Source organism: Gymnoscopelus microlampas (assembly GCF_963454915.1).
Source record: "Gymnoscopelus microlampas genome assembly, chromosome: 21".
In the NCBI taxonomy this organism is placed as follows: Eukaryota; Metazoa; Chordata; class Actinopteri; order Myctophiformes; family Myctophidae; genus Gymnoscopelus; species Gymnoscopelus microlampas.
In genome coordinates, this window is record NC_139958.1 from 8,836,853 (window position 1) to 8,860,433 (window position 23,581).

At 44.0% G+C, this 23,581-nt stretch overlaps 2 protein-coding genes across 2 annotated transcripts in view; one reads left to right on the top strand and one right to left on the bottom strand.

Annotated features, from left to right (window-relative positions):
• Window positions 1-2,868: 2,868 nt before the first annotated feature.
• Window positions 2,869-14,454, top strand: LOC311037789 (dynein axonemal heavy chain 12-like; the record flags this gene model as incomplete). Its single annotated transcript, XM_084047079.1, has 2 exons — window positions 2,869-3,150; window positions 3,529-14,454. 2 exons carry the CDS (start codon window positions 2,869-2,871, stop codon window positions 14,452-14,454), a joined length of 11,208 nt encoding a protein of 3,735 aa, XP_083903205.1.
• A 6,426-nt stretch (window positions 14,455-20,880) lies between these two features.
• Window positions 20,881-23,581, bottom strand: part of LOC311037790 (netrin receptor DCC-like) — a gene marked incomplete at its 5' end in the record, with an annotated part of 83,038 nt that continues 80,337 nt past the window's right edge. The window contains 2 exons of the mRNA XM_084047080.1: window positions 20,881-21,062; window positions 22,316-22,449. Coding sequence (XP_083903206.1) covers window positions 20,973-21,062; window positions 22,316-22,449 — 224 coding nt within the window. The 3' untranslated portion in view covers window positions 20,881-20,972. The remainder of the gene's footprint in view (window positions 21,063-22,315; window positions 22,450-23,581) is intronic.

Below are 23,581 nucleotides of genomic sequence, written 5' to 3' on the forward strand. Positions count from 1 at the left end.
GACCAGTACGACCACAGACTTATACTGTTGGCCACTGGGACCTACGTAAATTGTCAGGTTATAAACCAGCTTGTCAAAGCTTGGTTCACAGCCACCCAATACAAAATGATATAATATATATCATATTATGTTATTACAACGTTGCTTGGAACAGTAATTCAATCTATAGCCTATATATATATAATATGGTTACAGGTTAATAGATACAAATATTCATTCCATCTCCAAAAAGACCTGGGCCACAAGGAAGGAACAACAGAGAAAGAATAGGTGACTGCAGTCGAGTGTGTAGAGTACATTATTATTACCTCTGATGATCTGTATGTGAATAAGGGCTGTGCAATATATATCGATATATCAATATTGTGATATGAGACTCGATATCGTCTGGAGTAGTCAAGTCTTTTTCTGGTTTTAATCACTTGAGCCTTATTTTATACTTAAAACAATGTGAAAAGTTATCAAAACATGTTGCAGTGTGACGCGTTGTGAGCCTCCAGATCGTCTATTTTCTCCATTTTTGAAAGGATTTTGAAAGAGTTAAAAAGGAAATTGATGTCACACGCAATTATCATTCACAATATTGATATACATTTACAGTAGGCTATTTGGTCAGAAATATGATGATAATTGATTTTGTCCATATCGCCCAGCCCTAATGCGAATCCTGATGAACTCACAGTCAATCTGTATGTTTGGTTAGTATTATCTCCACCAGGCCGAAACAGCCGGGAGGCGGAGATTATGTTTTCACCCTTGTCCGTCCGTGTGTGTGTGTGTGTGTGTGTGTGTGTGTGTGTGTGTGTGTGTGTGTGTGTGTGTGTGTGTGTGTGTGTGTGTGTGTGTGTGTGTGTGTGTGTGTGTGTGTGTGTGTGTGTGTGTGTGTGTGTGTGACGGCTAATCTCCGGCACTGCTGAGCCGAACGGCATGAAACCTAACACGGGCGCAGTAGGCCAAGGAAGAACCTCCACCCCTCCATTTCTCAAATCTGCCTCATGGTGGCCCTATAACAGGTCGCTTCACATTTTGGCCTATATAGCTCGAGGGGCCTCTAAGCATGGCAGAACCGTAGACTCCTCGAGACCTGATGGCTGCACCCCACGACTGACAAAGCCCTGGGTAGGCGAGCAGGCCTGGCGGAGATCTGTGCTCCAAGGAGCAGTCAGGGCAAAGGTCCTGGCTGGGATAGTGGTATTTATTATCATGTAAAAACTATGAAAGAAAGGATGACGACGACGATGATGATGATGATGATGATGATAGAGTGAAGTTCATGTCATTAAAAAGAGATGGGGGAAAACACTCACTCACCCTCTTTTTCCAAAGGATGAAATGAATGGGTACAATTGACATTTACTTAAAAAAAAATAATCATTATGTATTGTTAATGCAAATGTGTTTAAATATGTTCTTGTAGTTTCTCTACTATTTATGTGAATACATAATAAAAACAAAAAATCTATACCAGCAGTGTTTTCTCTGGTGATGTTATACTTAAAAATGTAACCAACTGACCAAAAGTACCTTTACATTGTGTTTACTCAGAGCTAATAGCTCTGAGTAAACACAATATAAAGGTAGTTTTGGAAACTCAGAGCTAATAGCTCTGAGTTATGACCATTTGGGTTCTAATACTTAAAGGATTAGAGCCCAAAAATCGGATTTCAGAACTGAATTTCAAAGGGGCAGCAGTGGCTCAGGAGGTCAACCGGAGGTTCCCAGGCTTCCCCAGAGTTAGTGTCGAACTGTCCTTGAGCAAGACACTGAACCCGTAATTGCTCCCGATGAGCAGGTTGGTGCCTTGCATGGTTTCCTCCACCGTCGGTGTGTGAATGTGAATGTGTGTGTGTGAATGGGTGAATGTAATTGTAAAGCGCCTTGGATAAATGCACCATTTATCATTTTATTTACCAATTCGCTGAATTCATACCAGCAGCTGTATTTCACGGACACAATCTGAGAAAGTGCCGAGATTGAATGCATTGTCAGTGTAAAGAAGTGACTGCCGTTTTACCCACTGCAGCAGGAGGTGGAGCCATGCAGCAAAAAGAGAAGCGGCAAAGTTGAAAAAAGTTCAACTGCTGCCACTTTGTGGCGAGACAGAGCAGCAGCCAACCAGAGGGAAGGTCTGGCTGCGGCCTGTAGCACACCTGCAGCAGCGTCCTAAATCAGGGAGGACGCCTTTGTGAAAATATGTTGTGCTAGGGATACCCATAAGAGAAGATCTGAATAATTAAGAAATACAATATTTCAAATAGTGAAAGATCAACGTCATTATTCGTGCAAGTTCAATCACATTTCATTTGAATGAAAATAACTTGTGGGGAAAATACATAAAATCTCTAATCTGTGAATATAATGTGATTAATGTGACCCCTACCTACAGTCAGTGAAGTCTAGGGCTGAATGTGACAAATATTGAGACTAATAGACTATCACTTTGTACAAATATTGGTCATTTGCCAATACATTATTTGGTGAAATAAATGGGTTATATTTCACAGATAGTTATACTATCCTTGTACTATATTAATTCATTATTTCCGTGGACTTCAGTGCTTCTCAAATAATTATTATTGTTTTATTTGATGGCCTTCCAGCCCGGGCATTTGGCCTTTGTGCCCTAAAACAAATTACAACATCAAAGGCCAAGTGCAAGTGGCCTTGCCCCTAAAATGACGAAATTCCAGGCCTGGTTGTTAGGCAACAATTTGTGTTGTGTGACGTCAGACCAGACGTCAGGTAGGCTACTATATATAAGAAACTGTAGGGTAACCGAGAGTATTATTAAAACAATTTTGATTTGTTAGCATCTAAATAATTACTCTTTTAGGCATTTAAAGGATTTTAATTACTGAACAAACAGCCATGACTAACTCACCCTCTATGAACAGCGAAGATCGGAAGCGGATGAACCACGGGCTTCGCAAACAATGCGTGAAGATAGCGCCCATTCCACAGCAGTGGCTGGACAATATGCTCACTCGCGTGCCACCTAAGATTAGAGAGGGTACTGGGTTGGAAGAAATACTACAGGATCTCTGCGAGGAGGTCCGCAGTGACTTCCACAAACAACTGGTTGAGCATACAGAAAACACTATACTACAGAAGCCAGACATTAAAGGAACTGTTCTGAGGAAACCGAAGGATGTAACTCCAACAGCTCTCGATTCCTCCCGACCCTGGCATGATAGCTTTATTAGGAACCACAAACAAATAAATGACACTTTATACATCCTTCATCCAGTGATGCGTGCTGTCTTGGATATCGGCTATATGACATTTTCCCCACTGCTGCTGCCTGACCCTGAAGTCTGGTTAGAAGGACCAGTGTACTGTGAAATACTTAAGGACAAAGTAACTGCTAAATGCAATGATATTGAATACAACATCATTAATCATGAGGACCATGATTCCTGGTTTTGCAAAATCAGAGGCCTACTGAAGAATAAGGACATGATGAAGGATGTGAGACCTGAGAAACTAAATGCCTTCTACAACTGTGTATCCACCCTCATTTCCAATCAGTTGAAATCCCTGCTTGAGAGAAGTATGAATGAGTTTGCCGACCTATATGATCCAAGCAATACCCACCGCTTGCCACTATTCCGTATTAACCTGACCTTGGTTGATGAAAAGATGGCACTTCAACCCAGCTTTCAAGCCCTTGAAGAGACTATTTTGCAAATTCTGAATGTCATCACAGATACTCTGCAGAAAGTCAAGACGATCCAGTCATGGATAACAGAAACCACCACCACTTCGTTTGTTAATGCCAAGTTGGCTGATCATGCCCTTGCCTGGGCTCAGACGACTGTAAAAGACGCTGTGAACAAGAACCTAATGGGACCTGGCAAATATTTCCAGAACTATGTTGACAACTATGGCCGGCTGGTCGATGGAACAGAACAGGCTGATGTGGATAAATTCATGGCGGAAGAACATACCTTTGATGAGTGTACTCAGCGTGTAGAGAAGTATCGTGTGCTAGCCAAGGAGATTATCAACCTCCCAGTTATAGCCCACTTTACCATGGTCCATCTGTACTGTGAGGAGCTGAACCAAGGGCTGGCCAACAAAAGTACGCAATTTGCCCAAATCCTCTTGGAGAAACTGGTCACCGACCACCGACAGCACAATTCTCAGATATGTCAGGACTTTGAAAACATCAAAGAGAAAGCTAGCATTATCCCACAGAACACTGAGGAAATGACTGAGATGATTGCTTACATCAGTCACACGAGGGTAGAGGGTATTGCAGAGCTAAACCACAAGATAATGGAAGCCAATCAGAAACTAAACTACCTTCTGGACGTGCACATCTTTGACACAGAGGATTTGAATCTGAATTCCACCGTCCTTCTATGGCCACAAAACATCCTCCCTGTCTTTAAGCTCAATGATGAGGTGATGGAGGACTATAGACAGAAAGGAGAACGGGAGCTGCAGGAAAGAAAGGACAAGTTGATAAGTGACTTAGATGAGGCGGGGGGAAGTACAGAAGAGTTTGGAAAATGCTCTGAGCTGGACAATATACGGCAGTATGTGACAGACATGAGGGTAGTACAAAGTGACCTGGATAATTTGAATGCAGACATTGCCTTCATAAACAAGGAAGAGACCCTCTTCAAGATGTCACTGTCAAGTTACCCTAAGTTGGAGGCCATTAAGGAGAGCATTAAACCTTACCAGGAGTTCTTTGAAAAGGTGCTGGAGTGGCAGGACACTGAGCAGGAATGGATGGAAACGTCCATCCAGGACCTAGATGGAAACACTATGGCTACAGAGATGGAAAAGTTGGCCTCAGTTGTCTACACAAAACTGAAGACCTTTGAGCAGAAGCAGAAGAAATCCGAGTTAGGTACAAAGGTTAAAGCCCAGATCCAAAAGTTCAGGAAGGACTTCGATAAGGTGAAAATGCTGTGTAACCCTGGTATCAAACCTCGCCACTTGACAAATATCTCGAATCAAATCTCAAAGGAAGTACCCTATGTGCTCAGTTTAGAGTCTAGTCTGAGCGATGTTATGGTAGGTCTTCTAAAGGTCTTCAAAAAGAAACCGCACATCAGAGAGTCCATTGAAACCATCTGCGCCAATGCTACTAAAGAGTTTGGTTTCGAGAAAGCTTTGAGTGAAATGCAAGTGGAATGGAACGATATTGTTTTCGGCTACAAAGAATACAAAGAAACTGGGGTGAACGCTCTCAACGCCGTGGATGACATTATGACTATGCTGGATGATCACATCGTTAAGACGCAGACCATGAGGGCATCACCCTACATCAAACCCATTGAGAAAGATGTTGAGAATTGGGAGAAAAGTCTCGACAATGCCCAGAAAACCATAGACGAGTGGACGAAAGTGCAGGCCCAGTGGCAATACCTGCAGCCCATCTTCTCATCTGAGGACATCATGCAGCAAATGCCTGAGGAGGGACGCAAATTTCAAATCGTGGATAAAGACTGGAAACAGATTATGGGTAACGTTGTCAAGGATCCTAAAGTTCTTTCAGCCACCTCAGTGCCTGACTTGCTTAAAAGACTCACAAATGACAACCAGCTTCTGGAAGAGATCATGAAGGGACTTAACATCTACCTTGAAAAGAAACGGCTCTACTTCCCTCGTTTCTTTTTCCTTTCCAATGACGAGATGCTGGAGATTCTGTCTGAGACCACAGACCCACTGAAAGTGCAGCCCCATCTGAAAAAGTGCTTTGAGGGCATCGCCAAACTTGAGTTTACGGACACTCTGGATATCTTGTCCATGTACAGTGGCGAACAGGAGAAAGTTTCTCTCATCAAAACAATCTCCACCGTGGCAGCAAAGGGAGCTGTGGAGAAGTGGCTGTTGCAGGTGGAGGATGTAATGATTAAAAGTGTCAAAGATCAGGTAGCTAAGTCCAGACTGGCCTACGATCGCAACGATCGTTGCAATTGGGTGAGGAATTGGCCTGGACAGGTGGTGCTCTGCACATCTCAGATCTTCTGGACAGAGGAAGTAAATGATGCGATCTCAACAGATACTTTAAGCGAATGTTACGAAGCTCTGCGGGTTCAGCTATCGGACATTGTGGAGATGGTGAGAGGGGTAAAAGTCAAACAAACCCGGATCACACTGGAGGCATTGGTGACCATCGACGTCCATGCCAGAGATGTGGTCAATGACCTAATAGTAGGAGGTGTAAAAGACACAAAAGACTTCCAGTGGCTAGCTCAGCTTCGTTACTACTGGCAAGAAAATGATGAGAAAGATTGGAACGTGCGTGTTCACATCATCAACTGTGATGTCAAATATGCCTATGAGTATCTGGGCAACTCATGCCGGCTGGTTATCACCCCGCTTACTGACCGATGCTACCGAACCCTGATCGGTGCTTTCTTCCTGAGTTTGGGTGGAGCACCTGAGGGTCCAGCTGGGACCGGGAAGACTGAGACCACCAAGGACTTGGCCAAAGCTCTAGCTGTGCAGTGTGTAGTCTTCAATTGTTCTGATGGACTGGATTATATCGCGATGGGAAAGTTTTTCAAAGGTCTGGCATCATCAGGTGCATGGGCTTGTTTTGATGAGTTCAACCGCATTGAGCTTGAAGTACTGTCTGTGGTGGGCCAGCAGGTTCTCTGCATTCAGAGAGCCATTGAAGAGAAGAAGGACCAATTTGACTTTGAAGGGACCTTGCTGAACCTCAACCCCAACTGCTTTGTGTCAATCACAATGAACCCTGGCTACGCAGGACGCTCAGAACTCCCAGACAACCTTAAGGTGCTGTTCAGAACAGTGGCTATGATGGTCCCTAACTATACCCTGATAGCAGAGATCTCTCTGTATTCCTATGGCTTCCAAGATGCCAAACCCCTATCAGTAAAAATTGCTATGACCTACAGGCTGTGTTCAGAGCAGCTGTCCTCTCAATTCCACTATGATTATGGGATGAGGGCCGTAAAGGCTGTACTTGTTGCTGCAGGAAACCTGAAGCAAAAATTCCCTGAAGACAATGAAGATATACTGCTACTGAGATCCATCAAGGATGTGAATAAGCCTAAGTTCCTCTCGCATGACATTCCACTGTTTGAAGGAATCACCAGCGATCTGTTTCGTGACATTATCCTCCCAGAAGCTGACTATCAGCTGTTTCTGGAAGCTGTCAACATTTGCTGTGACAAGAAGAATATACAAAACACAGCATTTTTCCAGGAGAAGTTGATCCAGACATATGAGATGATGATAGTCAGGCATGGTTTCATGCTGGTGGGAGAGCCCTTTGCTGGGAAGACTGAAGTGCTACATGTACTTGCTGACACTCTGACTTACATGCACAAGGCAGGACAAGAAGAAGAGAAGGTCACATTCAAAACAGTGAACCCTAAATCTATCACCATGGGACAGCTGTTTGGACAATTTGACCCAATCTCTTATGAGTGGACAGATGGGAATGTGGCCAACATATTTCGTGCCTTTTCATCGGCGGAGACTACGCAGCGTAAATGGTTGATCTTTGATGGACCTATTGACACATTATGGATTGAGAGCATGAACACTGTGCTGGATGACAACAGAAAACTGTGCCTGATGAGTGGTGAGATCATCCAGATGTCCAATACGATGAGTATGATTTTTGAAGCAATGGACCTGGCACAGGCTTCACCTGCGACGGTGAGTCGATGTGGTATGATCTACATGGAGCCGTCTGAGCTGGGTTGGGAGCCCTTGGTAACCTCCTGGATGAAGACCTTACCAGAGCCCCTGCAGAAAGAAAAAAACAGCACTCTGCTACTGGGGCTCTTCAACTGGCTTGTGCCACCTGCGCTGGAAACTTTGCGTAACCACTGCAAGGAAGTCGCTGTCACCAGTAACAGCAACGTTGTGATATCTCTGTGCCGGCTCTTTGAGATGCAGCTTGCTGAACCTCTAGCGGACAAAGACGATCCTCCTGGAGATAAAGAGATACGCACTTGGATAATGGCAGCCTTTGCCTTCGGCCTGATATGGTCTGTGGGGGGGAGCTTGGATTCAGCAAGCAGGAACAAGTTTGATAAGTTCGTCAGGTCAGCTGTTACAGGGAAGGCAGACTCTGTGGGAAAATGGGAATGTTCCTTAAATGACAAGGACCTGGTGTATGACTACTCTTATGAGTTTAAAGGGAAGGGTCGTTGGGTCCACTGGGATGATCACATCAAGAAGGTCGTCCTGGGAGACAAGAACACCAAAGTGCAAGACATTATTGTTCCCACCATAGACACTATCCGATACACCTACATCATGGACCTCTGTATCACCTATGGAACTCCTCTACTGTTTGTGGGCCCTACCGGCACTGGAAAGTCAGTGTATGTCAAGGAAAAGCTGTTGAACCACACAAAAAAGGAACGTTTTTTGCCATTTCTCATCACTTTCTCAGCCCGTACGACTGCCAACCAGAGCCAGAGTATTATTGTGGCCTCACTGAATAGGAGAAGGAAGGGAGTACTTGGCCCTCCTCCGGGGAAAAAATGTGTCATATTTGTGGATGACATGAACATGCCTGCTCTCGATCAGTTTGGTTCACAGCCTCCCATTGAGCTGCTTCGCCAGTACATGGACCATGGAAACTGGTATGACATAAAGGACACTTCCAAGATCACCCTCCAGGACCTGCAGCTCCTAGCGGCTATGGGACCCCCTGGTGGTGGGAGGAACTCTGTGTCGCCTCGCTTCCAGCGTCACTTCATCGTCTGCAGCATCAATGCCTTCAGCGACGAAACCATGGTGCGCATCTTCTCCAAACTGGTGGACTTCCACTTCCGAAACAATGACTTCCCTGACCAGTACTTTGATGTCGGCAGTCAAATTGTGAAAGCTACAATGGAAGTGTACAAGGAAGCTATGGCTCAACTACTTCCTACCCCAGCCAAGTCTCATTACACTTTCAACCTGCGAGACTTTTCACGTGTCATCCAGGGTTGCCTGTTGATAAAGCAGCAGTCTCTGGAAAGCAAAACCACTATGATCCGCCTCTTTGTCCATGAGGTGTTCCGTGTCTTCTATGACCGCCTGGTGGATGACTTTGACCGAGATTGGTTGTACATGCTGATGAAGGATATTCTTAAAAAGAACTTCAAGGAGAACTTTGATAACGTGTTTGATCACCTGAAACAAGGCTCTTCACTGGTTGAGGAGGACATGCGTAATCTTCTGTTTGGGGACTACATGAAACCTGACCTGGATCCTGAAGACCGCCTCTATGCTGAGGTACCATCCACAGATGAATTTTGTGAGGTAGCAGAATTTTGTCTGAAACAATACAATGAAACAAACACAAATCAAATGAACCTCGTCATCTTCCGTTATGTCCTGGAGCATCTGTCTCGCATCTGCCGTGTGTTGAAACAGGTGGGGGGGAATGCCCTGCTGGTGGGGGTGGGAGGCAGCGGGCGCCAGTCTATCACCCGCCTGGCCACATACATGGCCAGCATGATCATCATCCAACCAGAGATCTCCAAGAGTTACGGCATAGTTGAATGGAGGGACGACCTCAAGGCTCTGTTGCAGAAGGCTGGAGGTGAGGGTCAGAAGACAGTGTTCCTGTTAACTGATGCTCAAATCAAAGACGAGGCTTTTCTAGAAGATGTAGACAGTTTGCTGAATACAGGAGAGGTCCCCAACCTGTTCGCTGCAGACGAGAAGCAAACGCTTATAGACCTAGTCGGTGAAATTGCTCTTAAGAAGGGAATGGAACTTGCCGACCCTCTTGCGGTATTTGCCTACTTCGTGACACGCTGTAGGGAAAACCTGCACATTGTGGTGGCCTTCAGTCCTATTGGAGATGCCTTCCGAAATCGCCTGCGGCAGTTCCCTTCTCTCATCAACTGCTGCACCATCGACTGGTTCCAGCCATGGCCAGAGGAAGCTCTGGAGCGGGTGGCCAACACCTTTCTAGAGTCACTGGAGATGAGTGACCATGAGCGGCAGGAGGTGGTGCCCATCTGCAAAACATTCCACACCTCTGTCCAAGATATGTCAAACAGGTTCCTGTCAGACCTGGGTCGTCATAACTATGTGACACCCACCTCCTACCTGGAGCTGATCGCTGCATTCCAGGGGCTTCTCACCCAGAAACGAGACATGGTCTTGAAGGCCAAGTTGAAGTATACTAATGGTCTGGATAAGCTGGCGGGCACAGAGTCAGAGGTGAGTACTATGAAGAGCGAGCTGGTAGCCAAGGGGCCCATACTGGAAACATCGAAGATAGAAAATGAAAAGATGATGAAACATGTTACAGAGGAGAGCGCGAAGGCTGAGATCAAGAGCAAGAGCGTCCGCGAGGATGAGGAGGCGGCAAATATAAAAGCCAGAGAGTCTAAGAAGCTGAAGGAGGAGTGTGAGGGTGACCTGGCTGAAGCCCTTCCTGCACTGGAAGAGGCTGAAGCAGCCTTGGGTACGCTGAAGCCTGCTGATGTGACAATTGTGAAGTCAATGGCAAATCCTCCAAAAGGTGTGAAACTGGTAATGGAAGCCGTGTGTGTGATGATGCAGAAGACACCAGATAAGATCGTTGATCCAGCTGGGGGTCCAAAGAAGGTTGAGGACTTTTGGGGACCAAGCAAGAAGCTGCTGGGTGACATGAATTTCCTACAGAATCTAAAACAATACGACAAGGATAACATTCCAGAAGCCGTGATGAAGAAGATCCGTAAATCATACATTACGAATCCTGAGTTTGACCCAGTTCAAGTTGCTAAAGCTTCCTCTGCAGCCGAGGGCCTGTGCAAGTGGATCAAAGCCTTGGAAATTTATGACAGGGTGACAAAGGAGGTGGGTCCCAAAAAGTTGAAGTTAGCAGAGGCTGAGCAATCTCTGTCTGATACCATGGAATTGCTGTCGGTAAAGATGGCTGAGCTAAAGGAGGTGACAGACCAATTGGAAGAACTTGAGCGCAATCTTAAAAATGGGGCAAAAGAAGCAGCCGACCTGGCATTTGAGGTGCAGCAGTGTGAGGTACGGTTGGAGAGGGCTGAAAAGCTCATCCAGAGCCTTGGGGGAGAGAAGGCCAGATGGTTTGATGAAGCAACAAACCTCCAGAACACTTATGACAACCTGACTGGTGATGTCCTTATCTCTGCTGGTGTCATAGCCTATCTTGGAGCCTTCACTGCTGGCTTCAGACAGGATTGCACGAAATTGTGGACCAAACTCTGCCAGTCTAAGAACATCCATTGTTCTGATGACTTTTCTCTCAGTAAGACCCTGGGGGATCCCATTAAGATTAGAGATTGGAACATTGCAGGACTCCCCAATGATTCTTTCTCCATAGACAATGGCGTTATTGTCACAAACTCACGGCGATGGCCTTTGATGATTGACCCTCAAGGCCAGGCCAACAAGTGGGTGAAGGAAAAAGAGAAAGAAAATGATCTGAAGCTCATCAAGCTGACAGATAAGGACTACATGAGAACTCTGGAGACCAGCATCAATTTTGGACATCCCCTGCTGCTGGAGAATGTAGGGGAGGAGCTGGACCCTTCACTAGAACCAGTGCTGCTCAAGCAAACATTCAAGCAAGGTGGTGTGCTAAGAATCAAACTGGGGGACAAAGAAATTGATTACCATAATGACTTCTGTTTCTTTATCACCACTAAGCTGCGCAACCCCCACTACCTGCCAGAGCTGGCCACCAAGGTATCCCTGCTCAATTTCATGATCACGCCAGAGGGTTTGGAGGACCAGCTGTTGGGGATTGTGGTTGCAGAGGAGATGCCAGAATTGGAAGCAAAGAGGCAGGAAAATATTCTGAACACAGCAAAAAACCAGAAAGAGCTGAAGGATATTGAGGACAACATCCTGTCCTTGCTGCAGTCTGAGGGGAACCTTTTGGATGATGGGAACGCTATCGAGGTTCTTGACAAAGCAAATGCTAAGTCAAAAAGCATCAATGAAGAACAATTGAGTGCTGCGAAAACAGATGAACAGATAGCTGAATCTAGAAAAGGCTACAAGCCGATTGCCGAGCGCTCGTCTATACTCTTCTTCAGCATTGCTGACCTGGCTAACATAGACCCAATGTACCAGTACTCCCTCACCTGGTTTGTCAACCTCTACACCAAATCCATCCAAGTCAGTGAAAAGTTTGATGACCTGGATAAAAGGCTTCAAGAACTGATCAATCACTTCACTTATAACCTGTATTGTAACATCTGTCGCTCATTGTTCGAGAAGGACAAACTCCTTTTCTCCTTCCTGCTCTGCACCAACATCCTGCTGGCGGATAATAAGATTGAGGAAGCGGAAGTCATGTTTCTGTTGACTGGAGGAGTGGGCCTTGAGAATGTCAACCCCAATCCTGATGACACCTGGCTAAAAGAAAATAGCTGGGATGAAGTCTGCAGAGCCAGTGACCTATCTGGCCTAACGGGATTAAAAGAGGCTTTCACCAGTAACTCGGATGATTTCAAGCCAATCTATGACAGCAGGGAGCCCCACAACAAAAGTCTGCCGAGCCCGTGGTGTGATGAGCTCAACGGTCTGCAGAAAATGATTGTTGTCCGCTGCCTCAGACCAGATAAGATAATACTAGCGATCAGTAATTATGTGACCAACAATCTGGGGAAGAAATTTGTGCAGCCCCCACCCTTTGAACTGAAAAAGATCTACTTGGACTCCAACTGCACCACCCCTCTCGTATTTGTGCTGTCACCGGGAGCTGACCCCATGGCTAGCTTACTGAAATTTGCCAGTGGTATGAGCATGGATGGCTCCAAGTTCCAATCCATCTCATTGGGGCAGGGCCAGGGTCCCATTGCTGAGAGGATGATAAATGAAGCTATGAAGGAGGGCACCTGGGTGTGTTTGCAGAACTGTCACCTGGCTGTATCCTGGATGCCCACACTGGAGAAGATTTGTGAGGACATCAGTGCGGACACTGAAGCAGAGTTCCGCCTTTGGCTCACCAGCTACCCATCACCCAAGTTTCCAGTCGCCATCCTGCAAAACTGTGTAAAAATGACAAATGAGCCGCCAACAGGACTTAAACTCAACCTGCTACAGTCATACCTGTCAGACCCCGTTTCTGATCCAACGTTTTTCAATAAATTCACTGATAATCCTGCAAAGGAGCTTGTTTGGGAAAAGCTCTTGTATGGAGTCTGCTTCTTCCATGCACTTGTTCAGGAGAGGAAGAAGTATGGTCCCCTGGGCTGGAATGTTCCCTATGGCTTCAACGAGTCTGACCTTCACATCAGTATCAGACAGCTGCAGCTTTTTGTGGATGAATATGCAGAGGTGCCGTTGGAGGCCATAACATACCTGACGGGAGAGTGTAACTATGGTGGTCGTGTGACAGATGACTGGGATAGACGACTGCTGTTGTGCATCCTGGCTGACTTCTACAACCTCGAGATCATGGACAATACCAAACAGTACCAGTTAGGTGGCCAATTCTATGCCCCAAATAAATCCACCTATGATGACTACATCTTGTATATTGAGGAACTTCCCGACCAGGACCCAGATGTGTTTGGAATGCATGAAAACGTGGACATATCTAAAGATCTGCAGCAGACCAAGCTTCTGTTTGATTCGCTGCTGCTCACCAAAGGAGGGGGCGGTAGCGGAGGCGGTTCTGGAGGAGACGACGCCCTCTTTGCAGTAGCAGATGGAATTCTTACAAATCTTCCAGACGATTTCGACCTTGCGGCTGCCTTGAAAAAGTACCCTGTTAAATACAATGAGAGTATGAACACCGTGCTGGTCCAAGAGATGGAGCGCTACAACACATTGTGCACTGTTATCCGTAGTAGTCTACAGAGCCTGTTAAAAGCGATTAAGGGTCTGGTTGTGATGGATGCTGAACTGGAGGCCATTGCAAACAGTCTCATGGTGAACAAAGTCCCAGAGAAATGGGCCAAACGCTCATATCCCAGCCTCAAGCCCCTGGGGAGCTACATCACAGACCTGCGCACCAGGCTCACTTTCCTGGATGATTGGTATAAATTTGACAAACCAGATGTGTTCTGGCTGCCAGGCTTCTTCTTCACCCAGGCCTTCTTAACTGGAGCTATGCAGAACTACGCCAGGAAACATCAAATTGCCATCGACCGTCTGGGCTATGACTTTGAGGTTCTTCAAACTGAGCCAGACACAGCCCCTTCGGATGGTGTTTATATTAAGGGGCTGTTTGTGGACGGAGCTGCCTGGGATAAAGAAAAGGGAATCCTGACTGAACAGCAACCCAAAAAGCTATTTTCCGACATGCCCAGCATCTGGGTCAAACTCGTAATAGTAGAAGAGAAATTAGGGGAGAAAGCTGAAGTGGTTCAGACGATATATAACTGCCCTATCTACAAAACCAGCGAGAGAAAGGGCACCCTCTCCACCACAGGCCACTCCACCAACTTTGTAATGGGCATGTCGTTACCCTCTGAGAAGCCCCCGCAGCACTGGATCAAACGGGGCGTGGCTATGCTCTGTCAACTTGATGATTAGGAATCATCCATGCAAAGCCTGATTTCTACTTGGTTTGTGCACCGGGGTCACGCACTGAAACTAGCCTAAGAAAAAGGCTTCTTGGAGCAAGAACAGGTCAAAGCCAGGGAGGCAAATGAGAAGATCACAAAATGTTTTTTTATAGCATATTATTTACAGCAACACCACAATGACAATGATTCTAAATCTTTTTTGTAACTGAATATCGGCAACAGAACACAATGTCATTCTTTTCTGCACCTTTTTTATTGTATGTATGTATTCTCTGCCACCTCATTTCAATTGCATGAAAAGAATGTCAATGTTTCTTCACCCTTTTCTATAACTGAACATCCACAACGTGAAATTATATGCACTTTTTTTAACAGAATATCGACAACACGACATAACGTCACAGTTTGCATCTTTTTTATTTTATTATAATATAATAGAATACCTATACTGTACATATACCTGTACCTCTGCTTTATTTCATTACAATTTTAATGTATTTTTCATTTCATTTTTTCCACAACAGGTCATCATGCAGTACATGCCTGACGAGGGATATGCCACTTTCAAAACACAGAGATTCACTGCGTCAAGGACCCCAATAGTTAATGGTTCCACCCTTTTTTTTACATGCCACTATACCAAAACGAATGGACAAGACTTGCCCAGTCTATCTCCATAACCATATGGACCATTAGACGGACCACCTTGTCCTCTCCATTAAAGGCAGCCTAAACCGGAACTGCCTCCCAGTCACACTAAGAGAAAGCCCTATTCTCACAACCTAGGCCAACTCAAACAATGGTTAAAGAACCATCAGACTTGCGACCAGTTACTGTATATCTTCGAGTAGTTATTCTCGATCTAAATTGTTGTTGTTTTCTTTGTTATTTTGTATGTAATTATTGAAGCATTTTATTGTAATGTTCCTTGTTTTAATGTTTTGGAGACTATACGGATGGAAATGGTCTCTATGCTAAATCTGGCATATTTTACACCTAATCATGTATATCATTCATAATCATGTTTAGTGTTCATTGGTGTGCACTGTCCTGATCAAATGAACAAATAAAGAACTAGAAAAGAGCTCATTGGAGCACAGGTCTCCGCCAGGTCAGGTAGGTTGTGGACCAGCCATTTTCGGAATTCAGTCATTATAGAGGTGAGTGGAATCTCCGGTTCGTCTTGATCATATGATTATACTGTAGACATAATGTGTACCGATTTGCGTGACACAAAATGTGTAGGAGTAATATATATATATATATATATTTTGCAAAGATCTGCCTCCTAGAGGTACTATAATAGGCCAATGTGAAGAGGGTCGCATTTCAGGAAGTGTTGATCAAATAGAATCAATATTCGGTTAGTGCATTGTCTATTTCCTGCTTCAAATGTTTTCAGAAACATTCTTGACAGCAACGTTTAGCTTTAAATGACAATTGTGTGTCTGTTTACATGGCTGCCACGTAGAATACAGCATAACATCAAGCAGAGCAGCCAGGTGCTCTGAGCCAGACAGAGGTCCATTATTGAGCTCAGACGGTCATAATAGATAATACAGAAATAACACACAGCTGAATTCAGTGATTAACCAATCAGAATCAAGCATTCAACCAAGCCACGTAATAATGGATTGTAGCTCACCTGTCTCCTGTAGTGCTGGCACTCTAATCCTGTTGATAGGCTCTATTCACAACAGCCATATTATGAAGACATTCACAGGTGTTACCAATGATACTAATGAAGGCTCTGTTCCATTCTGGTCAAACAGAGTCAGGGTGCTGATATTGTGCATGTTGGCTCACTGGAAACACTCTGTTACACCAGTGGGTCTACAGTTGGGCTCCAGGGACCCTCATGGGCTTCCAAATGGCCCCTTACAGTTTGGTTCCATTTGTACACTCTCAGAGTTATAGGGGTCGTGGAAACCACTGTGCTAGACAGAGCCTTCATTAGTATCATTGGTAACACCTGTGAATGTCTTAGACATTCTGCTAGATCTGCTATTTTCAACAACAAAAAAAATGTTGAAATATATTTTGGAACAACATAAATCTGGCACAAAATATTCTCATATGGGGGTCCACAGCCAAATATATATGAATTAACGTGTTCGAGAACCCCTGCTCCAACGTGACCATTGATGGCTTTCAGACAGAGTGGTAAGCATAATGTAGGGGGCCGGCCCCCCTTGTTCGTGAATAACAGATGGTGTAACGCCAGCGATTGTCAAACATTTTCATGTCAAAGACCCCTAAATGTAAAGACGTTGTGCCAGGGACCCCCATAAGAGAGGATCTTTGTTGTTAGATTAGATTTAGTACAGAATTCTACAACTGTCTAGTGTCTGTACTCTGTACTGTATGAGGGGGAGATACAGTAACAGTGGAGAGAGTGAAAGCTATCTGAAAAGTCGTTGTATTCTCTCATTGGGCTAACTTGTAGCCAGTGGAAATAATGGTTAAATTAACCACTTTCAACCTGGCGCCCCTATTTTGGGCACCTCTTAATAAATTGAAAAATAGCCAATATAGCCGATTGATGACGTATGAAATAGGCTTTAAAGGAGTAGTTTGTCCGAAAAAAAAAACTACTTATTTTCTATCAATTACACACCCCATGAAGCCTTGAATTCCTTTTTTGATTTTGTCGCATTCCTGAGCCAATAATTGATGACCGGCTGAGTCTCCGGTAGGAGACCCAATTGACCTGCAATTGAGTCTCCTACAGCTACAGTAGGAGAACCAATTGACCTGCAATTGAGTCTCCTACAGCTACAGTAGGAGACTCGCTGATTCCCAGATTGGGGAACCCATTGTCAAAAAAAAGGAAAAGGCAGCGCCCTCTGCTGTTTTCCTTTGAATTTGACTCGTTTGGTCTGCCCTCAGCCCTTCTCTTCCGGTGGGGGCGCCTTTGTTTTATTTCCCACTGACAACATTTCTCCCACAGAACACGAACAACTCCTCCCCCATGGAACATGGATCGTTTCGGTTATAAGCCCACCTGTTTCTATAATAATGGAAGAACAAGTTAAATGTTATTAACTCTCCGTGTTGTTGTCGGCTCCGTGGACGCCATTGTTGAATGCTTCCTGGTCTAAGGCATCCACTTGTAGGCCAATGTTCACACGTTCTGAATGGCCCTCCCGACAGATGCAGTAGCGCAGCTCGGAATCTGTTCTTGAGAGACGCATACACGCACAATCACACAAAGAACCAGAACAAACAGATGACATAACACGTTCCGATGTTTCATACGAAGGAAAGAAAAAAAGACTTTTATTGAAACAAATCAACTTTTTTCCCACTTTTCATTAACTTTGTAAAATGTATGTTTAGTTTTTTTTGTGCCCTTTAAAAAAGTAAAATACAAATAAAAAATACCAAGGGCTGGTCAGGGCTGTGTTGAAGATAAAGAAAATGATGTTTAAAAGAAAGTGAAACAATAACATATCGCCGGTTCATTTTATTTTCATCTCTATCTCTATTCACCTCTATTCAGTTTTTTAATTTTTTTTACACAGCCTCCGTCTTGCTATTCCCCCATGTTTGTTTTGAAAAACAAAATAAAACTGACAAAGCGAAAACGGAAAAGGAGGAAAGTGACAGAAATGAAAAGAACAAAACGTGAGTTCATACAATTGCCACAACACGTTCCTTTTCCATTTGCTTATCCTTTCATTTTGTCATACAAATGTTGTGCTGAATCCGAAAGAAAATTGCAGCGTTGTCCATGTTAATCTTTCATTCTATGAGTAGGAGAAAACATTTAAAATCTATCATCATGTTGCATTCTGTGTGTGTGTGTGTGTGTGTGTGTGTGTGTGTGTGTGTGTGTGTGTGTGTGTGTGTGTGTGTGTGTGTGTGTGTGTGTGTGTGTAAGATCACATGTCTCCCTTTGCGCTGCAGGGGTTTCCAGAACTGGCTGGCAATCTGCATGTCTTGGCTGAGTGTTCTTTGTTCAAACATCATGTGAGCCAATATTTGTTATCACGCTCATAATGACAGGGACTAGGACACAGATAAGTCATGGCTTGCGTGCAGTGCAAAACAATTATAAATAAATACATTAGAAAATAATAAAATGGAAATAAATGTATATAAATAAATATATCCTGAACGGGACAAGAACATTTTACAGGTACTGAATGGAGTGAGTGATTTTAAATAAATAAATAATAATACTAGTAACAAAAATGACTGTAGTATAGGCACAGAAAATATAGCTTTTGCCTGTCCCCTGACCTAACTCATCAGCGAGTTATGACCACCAGACCTGGTCTAGCTAGATCATCAGCTTTAGCATGACGTACAAGTTTGGACCCCCCTCCCCTTCCCAAAAAAAGACGAAACAAAAATAAAGATCTGAGCTTTGGTCCGGAGGCAGATTGGATGGAATAACATTAGGTCTCGTTAATGACACGGAGAACCTAAAACGTTTTGTGTTTTCTGCCATTAACGCGATGCAATGAAAGAAACAAACTGATACATGTAGGAATTGAATAGACAATGTTTTGCTCCAGCAAATGCGTAAGAATCAAAATCCAAATAAAATTAAGGCATTTCGTAATAATAATGAATCATTTTATGAGTATGCCCTACTACATTATTAATATAAGCATAACAATAATCATAATAAAAATACAAATTGTGATGACAAATATGATAACACAGATTCCTCAGACTTGAACCAAGCTATTGTTATTGTCCAGGGTCCAATCAAACAAACAAGACGGCCGCTGCAACATTCTCAAAAATATGATAAAAACATAAATAACTAATTTAAAAAAGTGCCCAAAAAGATTGAAAAGAAAAACATGATTTTTTTGTCTTTCAATTGTAAACAATTTGTTTGATAATTATCTTTTTTTTTAAAGTAGGTAATTCTGAAAATCATGAAAAAAAGAAAAAAGAAAGTATGCTCCACCAAACAGCAAATAGACCCTTTGGGGGAGGGGGGGGGGGGGTGGGGGTGGGGGAGAGGGAGAGGTGGGGGCTGAATACCAGACATTTTCCCCGGCTAGTATTTTATGAGTAAGTATTACAACTTCTTCTTTTTTGGCAAACGTCTTATTTTAGGACAGAGAGAGAGAGAGAGAGAGAGAGAGAGAGAGAGAGAGAGAGAGAGAGAGAGAGAGAGAGAGAGAGAGAGGGGGGGGGGTAGATGAAGAGAGGAATTGAGAGAAGGAGAACATTGGAAGGGCGTTGTTTTTCGTACAAAAGACAAAACAAAATGGCCGGTTTTGGCACATTACGTCTTTCAGTCACAGAATTCGGTAAACGTGTGGAAAGGAACGTCTTAATTCACTTATTTATACATTTATTTGACGAGAAAGGAAACGCGTAATAGGACCGGATTAACGATCCGATTCGGGATCGGTATCAGGTATCGGGTTCAGGTGTGTGATCAGCACAGGAAAAAGAAATGAACTGGCTCACGTGATTCAGATAGAAGTTTGTTCAGCTTGTTTAGGCTTAAAGTCCACTTCCCCAGACCAGTTGTCCTACGATGGAACTCTTTAAGGACCCCTCAATGACTTTCAAGGATATTTTCGAGACTTTTAAGCACCCCTCATAGAAAATCCAGGTAGTAGTAGCACTACAGTAGTACTCGAACCAGGTCCAATCTTCCCAGACCTGTTTTCCCAAGTCAAGTTTCCAGCCTAATTCCCCCAAAAACGTTTACTTTTACAAGGTCCAGTTCCCAGACCAGTTCCAAGGATGAGTTCCGAGGTCCATTTCCAGTGGTTCTCATAGTGCGGTACAGGGTTCCCACGAGGGGGTTCCAAATGGACCCTTACAGGTCTGTAACTCTGAGAGCGTACAAATGGAACAAAATGGACACATAAGGGTCCATTTTGGTTATATTTCTACACTCCCAGAGTTATGGGGGGGGCCTTGAAATGAAACCATTATCCTAGAACGCTTTGTTCAAGATCCTACTTCTCACACCTCAGTCACCCCCAAACCCGGTCAAACTCAGAACGATCCATCCGCATTCCGCGGGCAAAACCAACGGATCCCAGGTCAGGAATGCGATTTCTTTCAACAATTTGCCACTTCTACTCGTCTGAGCAAAGGACCCACTAGATCCCAGACTAGGTGAGTCAAAACCAGATATAGTGAGAGACTCGGGTTCAAAAGAACGGATTCCGAGCGACTCGATCCACGATCGGACGAAAACCCAAACGCTGTTCCAAGGGGAGAGGCGCTTCATATACAGTATATAAAAAAAGAAGTAAATCACAGTAGGCCAGTGGTTCTCAAAGTGGGGTCCGGGGACCCCTTGAGGGCCTTCCAAATGGACCCTCACGGGTCTGTAACTCTGAGAGTGTCCAAATGGAACTTTTTTTTGGTTTTGTTCCACTTCTACACTCTCAGAGTTACGGGGGTCCTTGAAATGAAAAGGCTTGAGAACCACTGCAGTTAGGCCATTAAGTCTAAAGGGTGGAGGAGGGGTCAGAAGTCATGTAGTCTTAAAGTGAGAGGATGGACTTCAGATTTCATTGGGGGTGGGGGGAGTCACTAGAAGGCGGAGCCTGTGATTGCGTTGAGCTGTTTCATGAGTCCCTCAAGGCTCGCCATTTGTTCCGAGAGGTCGTCCTGCTCGTAGACCTGGAGACACACAGGAAGCACACAGGAAGCAGAGGTTAGGACACAGGAGAGGAGAGAAGGAAAGGAAAGGGTTTTTGACTGTGTGTGACTGTGTGTGACTGTGTAAACACCAGTGTTGATTTTGTCGACTAAAACTGTGATGAAAAATGTTCGTCGACTACCTTTTTTCACTGACGAAAACAAAATAGAAACTAAGCTACGATGACTAAAACTAAGACTAAATATGTTGACAATTTCGTCAACAAATAAAAACTGGACTAAAATGTTAGTGAGGGACTAGTGGAGTAGAAGAGATGCAGTAGAACTAAAAGACAAGTCATTTTATGTTTGGTTACACTTGCGCTCTGAAAATAGCCGATCTACAAGCTTGTAGATCGGCTATTTTCAGCATGCAACCAAGTGTAAAATCAGCCATTACGACGCCCTCAAGGCACCGCCAACATACATTTTAGTCGACTAAATCAACTGTAGATTTAGTCAACTATAATCTTATGATATTAAGTCGACTAAAACATTTCAGATGACTAAAATATGACTAGAAATAAATGGAATTTGATTCACAAGACTATGACTAAAACTGAATCAAAATTTGCTGTCAAAATCAACACTAGTAAACACGCAGTCCTAGACAGGCCTCAAGAAAGGGGCGTGCACATCCGTTTATATTTATACCCCTACCCAGGAAAGGGGGCGTGGCTGTGGAAAGGGGGCGCACCTGTAAAAAAAAAAAAAGCTAAGGCCAATGTGGGCGTCAGAATGACAAGTCATAGGGTGCTATATTTCTGTAACGCCACTAGATGGAGGCAGTTGGCCTTGCACTGTTGCAGTGTGCTTGTATGATGGCGATTGGAAGTATTTAACACAGGGGTCTTCAACCTTTTCAGGCCAAGGACCCCCTAGCTGAGAGAGATATGGAGCAGGGACCCCCTCTATATTGTATAAAATTGTGTTTCAGATAAACTTTTTCCGCTCTTTTTTCCTTCTACATCTATAACTCTTTGCCAAAGGCGGTGTGAGCTTGTAGATCTGCTATTTTTGGCTAAAGTTCTCCCAGAAAAGGGATGCTAGGGTTCAAGTGGTTAATGTACAAAAACAAAATCCTATCACACAAAGATTTGGCGGACCCCCTATAGTAGCTCTGAGGACCCCTAGGGGTCCCGGACCCCCTGTTGAAAACCCCTGCTTTAACACATGCACAACACATACACACACACTGTTACTGCTACTACTGCTACTACTACATCACGACTCACATTAGCTGTGTTGTTAGCGTCCTCGGCGCTCATCTCCTCTGAGGCACCCGTGGGTGCTGTTGGGACCGAGACAGGAAGTAGAGGAGACCTGGCCTTTCCTGCCTGACCCAGGGACGCCGTCTTCGTCAAGCAACCTGGAGACACAGGACATCATCATCATCATCATCATGGCGAGCATCATGGTCATAAACCTGGTCTAACTCAGACCTGGTCTGCACATTTAGAAGGTTAATGTCTTTCTTATTCTACTTTTAACATATGTTTCTATATCAGTGGTGCTCAAACCTTTTCATGTCAAGGACCACCAAAATTATATGTATTTGGCCGCCGACCCCTATCTCAAAATATCTTGTTCCAGGGACCCCCAGAAGCAAAGATTTGAGTTAAAAATGTTCGCTTTAAAACAATATACATTCCAAGATTTGCACACATTTTCACGATTTCTCAAAAATAGCAGATCTACAAGCTCGTAGCGCGGCACTCGGTGCCACGCTATGAGCTTGTATATCTGCTATTTTTTAATAAAAAAAATAATGCTTTTTTTTTTGCTCAAATCAAGTCTTTTGACACATGGTGTCTGTTCACGCTCTGAATCACTGGCAAGGGCATCTATAGACAAGGTCTTTTCTTTGAAATGAACAGAAAACATGAATTTACACAACACTGATGATTGTCAATGAAGCTATCTATGAAATACATGAACAAGTATAATCTGCAACACAATTGTATGGATAGCTATACCACCACTTTTTTAGCAGCCTGCTCAGGGACTACAGATGAAAATTAGCTCACTCTGGCTAACTCTGGCTCATTTACGTTGGATGTGAAAACGTACACGTTGATTAATGTGAACTGTTCCTGATAAATAAATACGTCTTATTCTGGCGGTTAATGAGTTAATGTGAATTTTGTTTTCTAATTTTGTGTTTTATTCGCTAACATGCTGTGAGGCATTTTATGACGATGACCCCAGGAAGAATAGTCTCCACTACGGTGTAGATTAATGAGTTGTTTATTAATCCTTAATAAACAACGAGCCTCATGATCGCACACACACACACGCACGCACTTCTAATACTAATAGTTCAATTAGTATTGAAGGCAAGGCGAGATCGGCTATTTTTGGCAAAGAGGTTTGTTGTAGACAGAAAAGAACGGCTCAAGTACAGAGACATCTCAGGTCCATTTATTAAGTCTAGAGCAGGGGGTCTTCAACATATTTCAGGCCAAGGACCCACTCAGCTCAGAGAGAGATGAAGCAGGGAC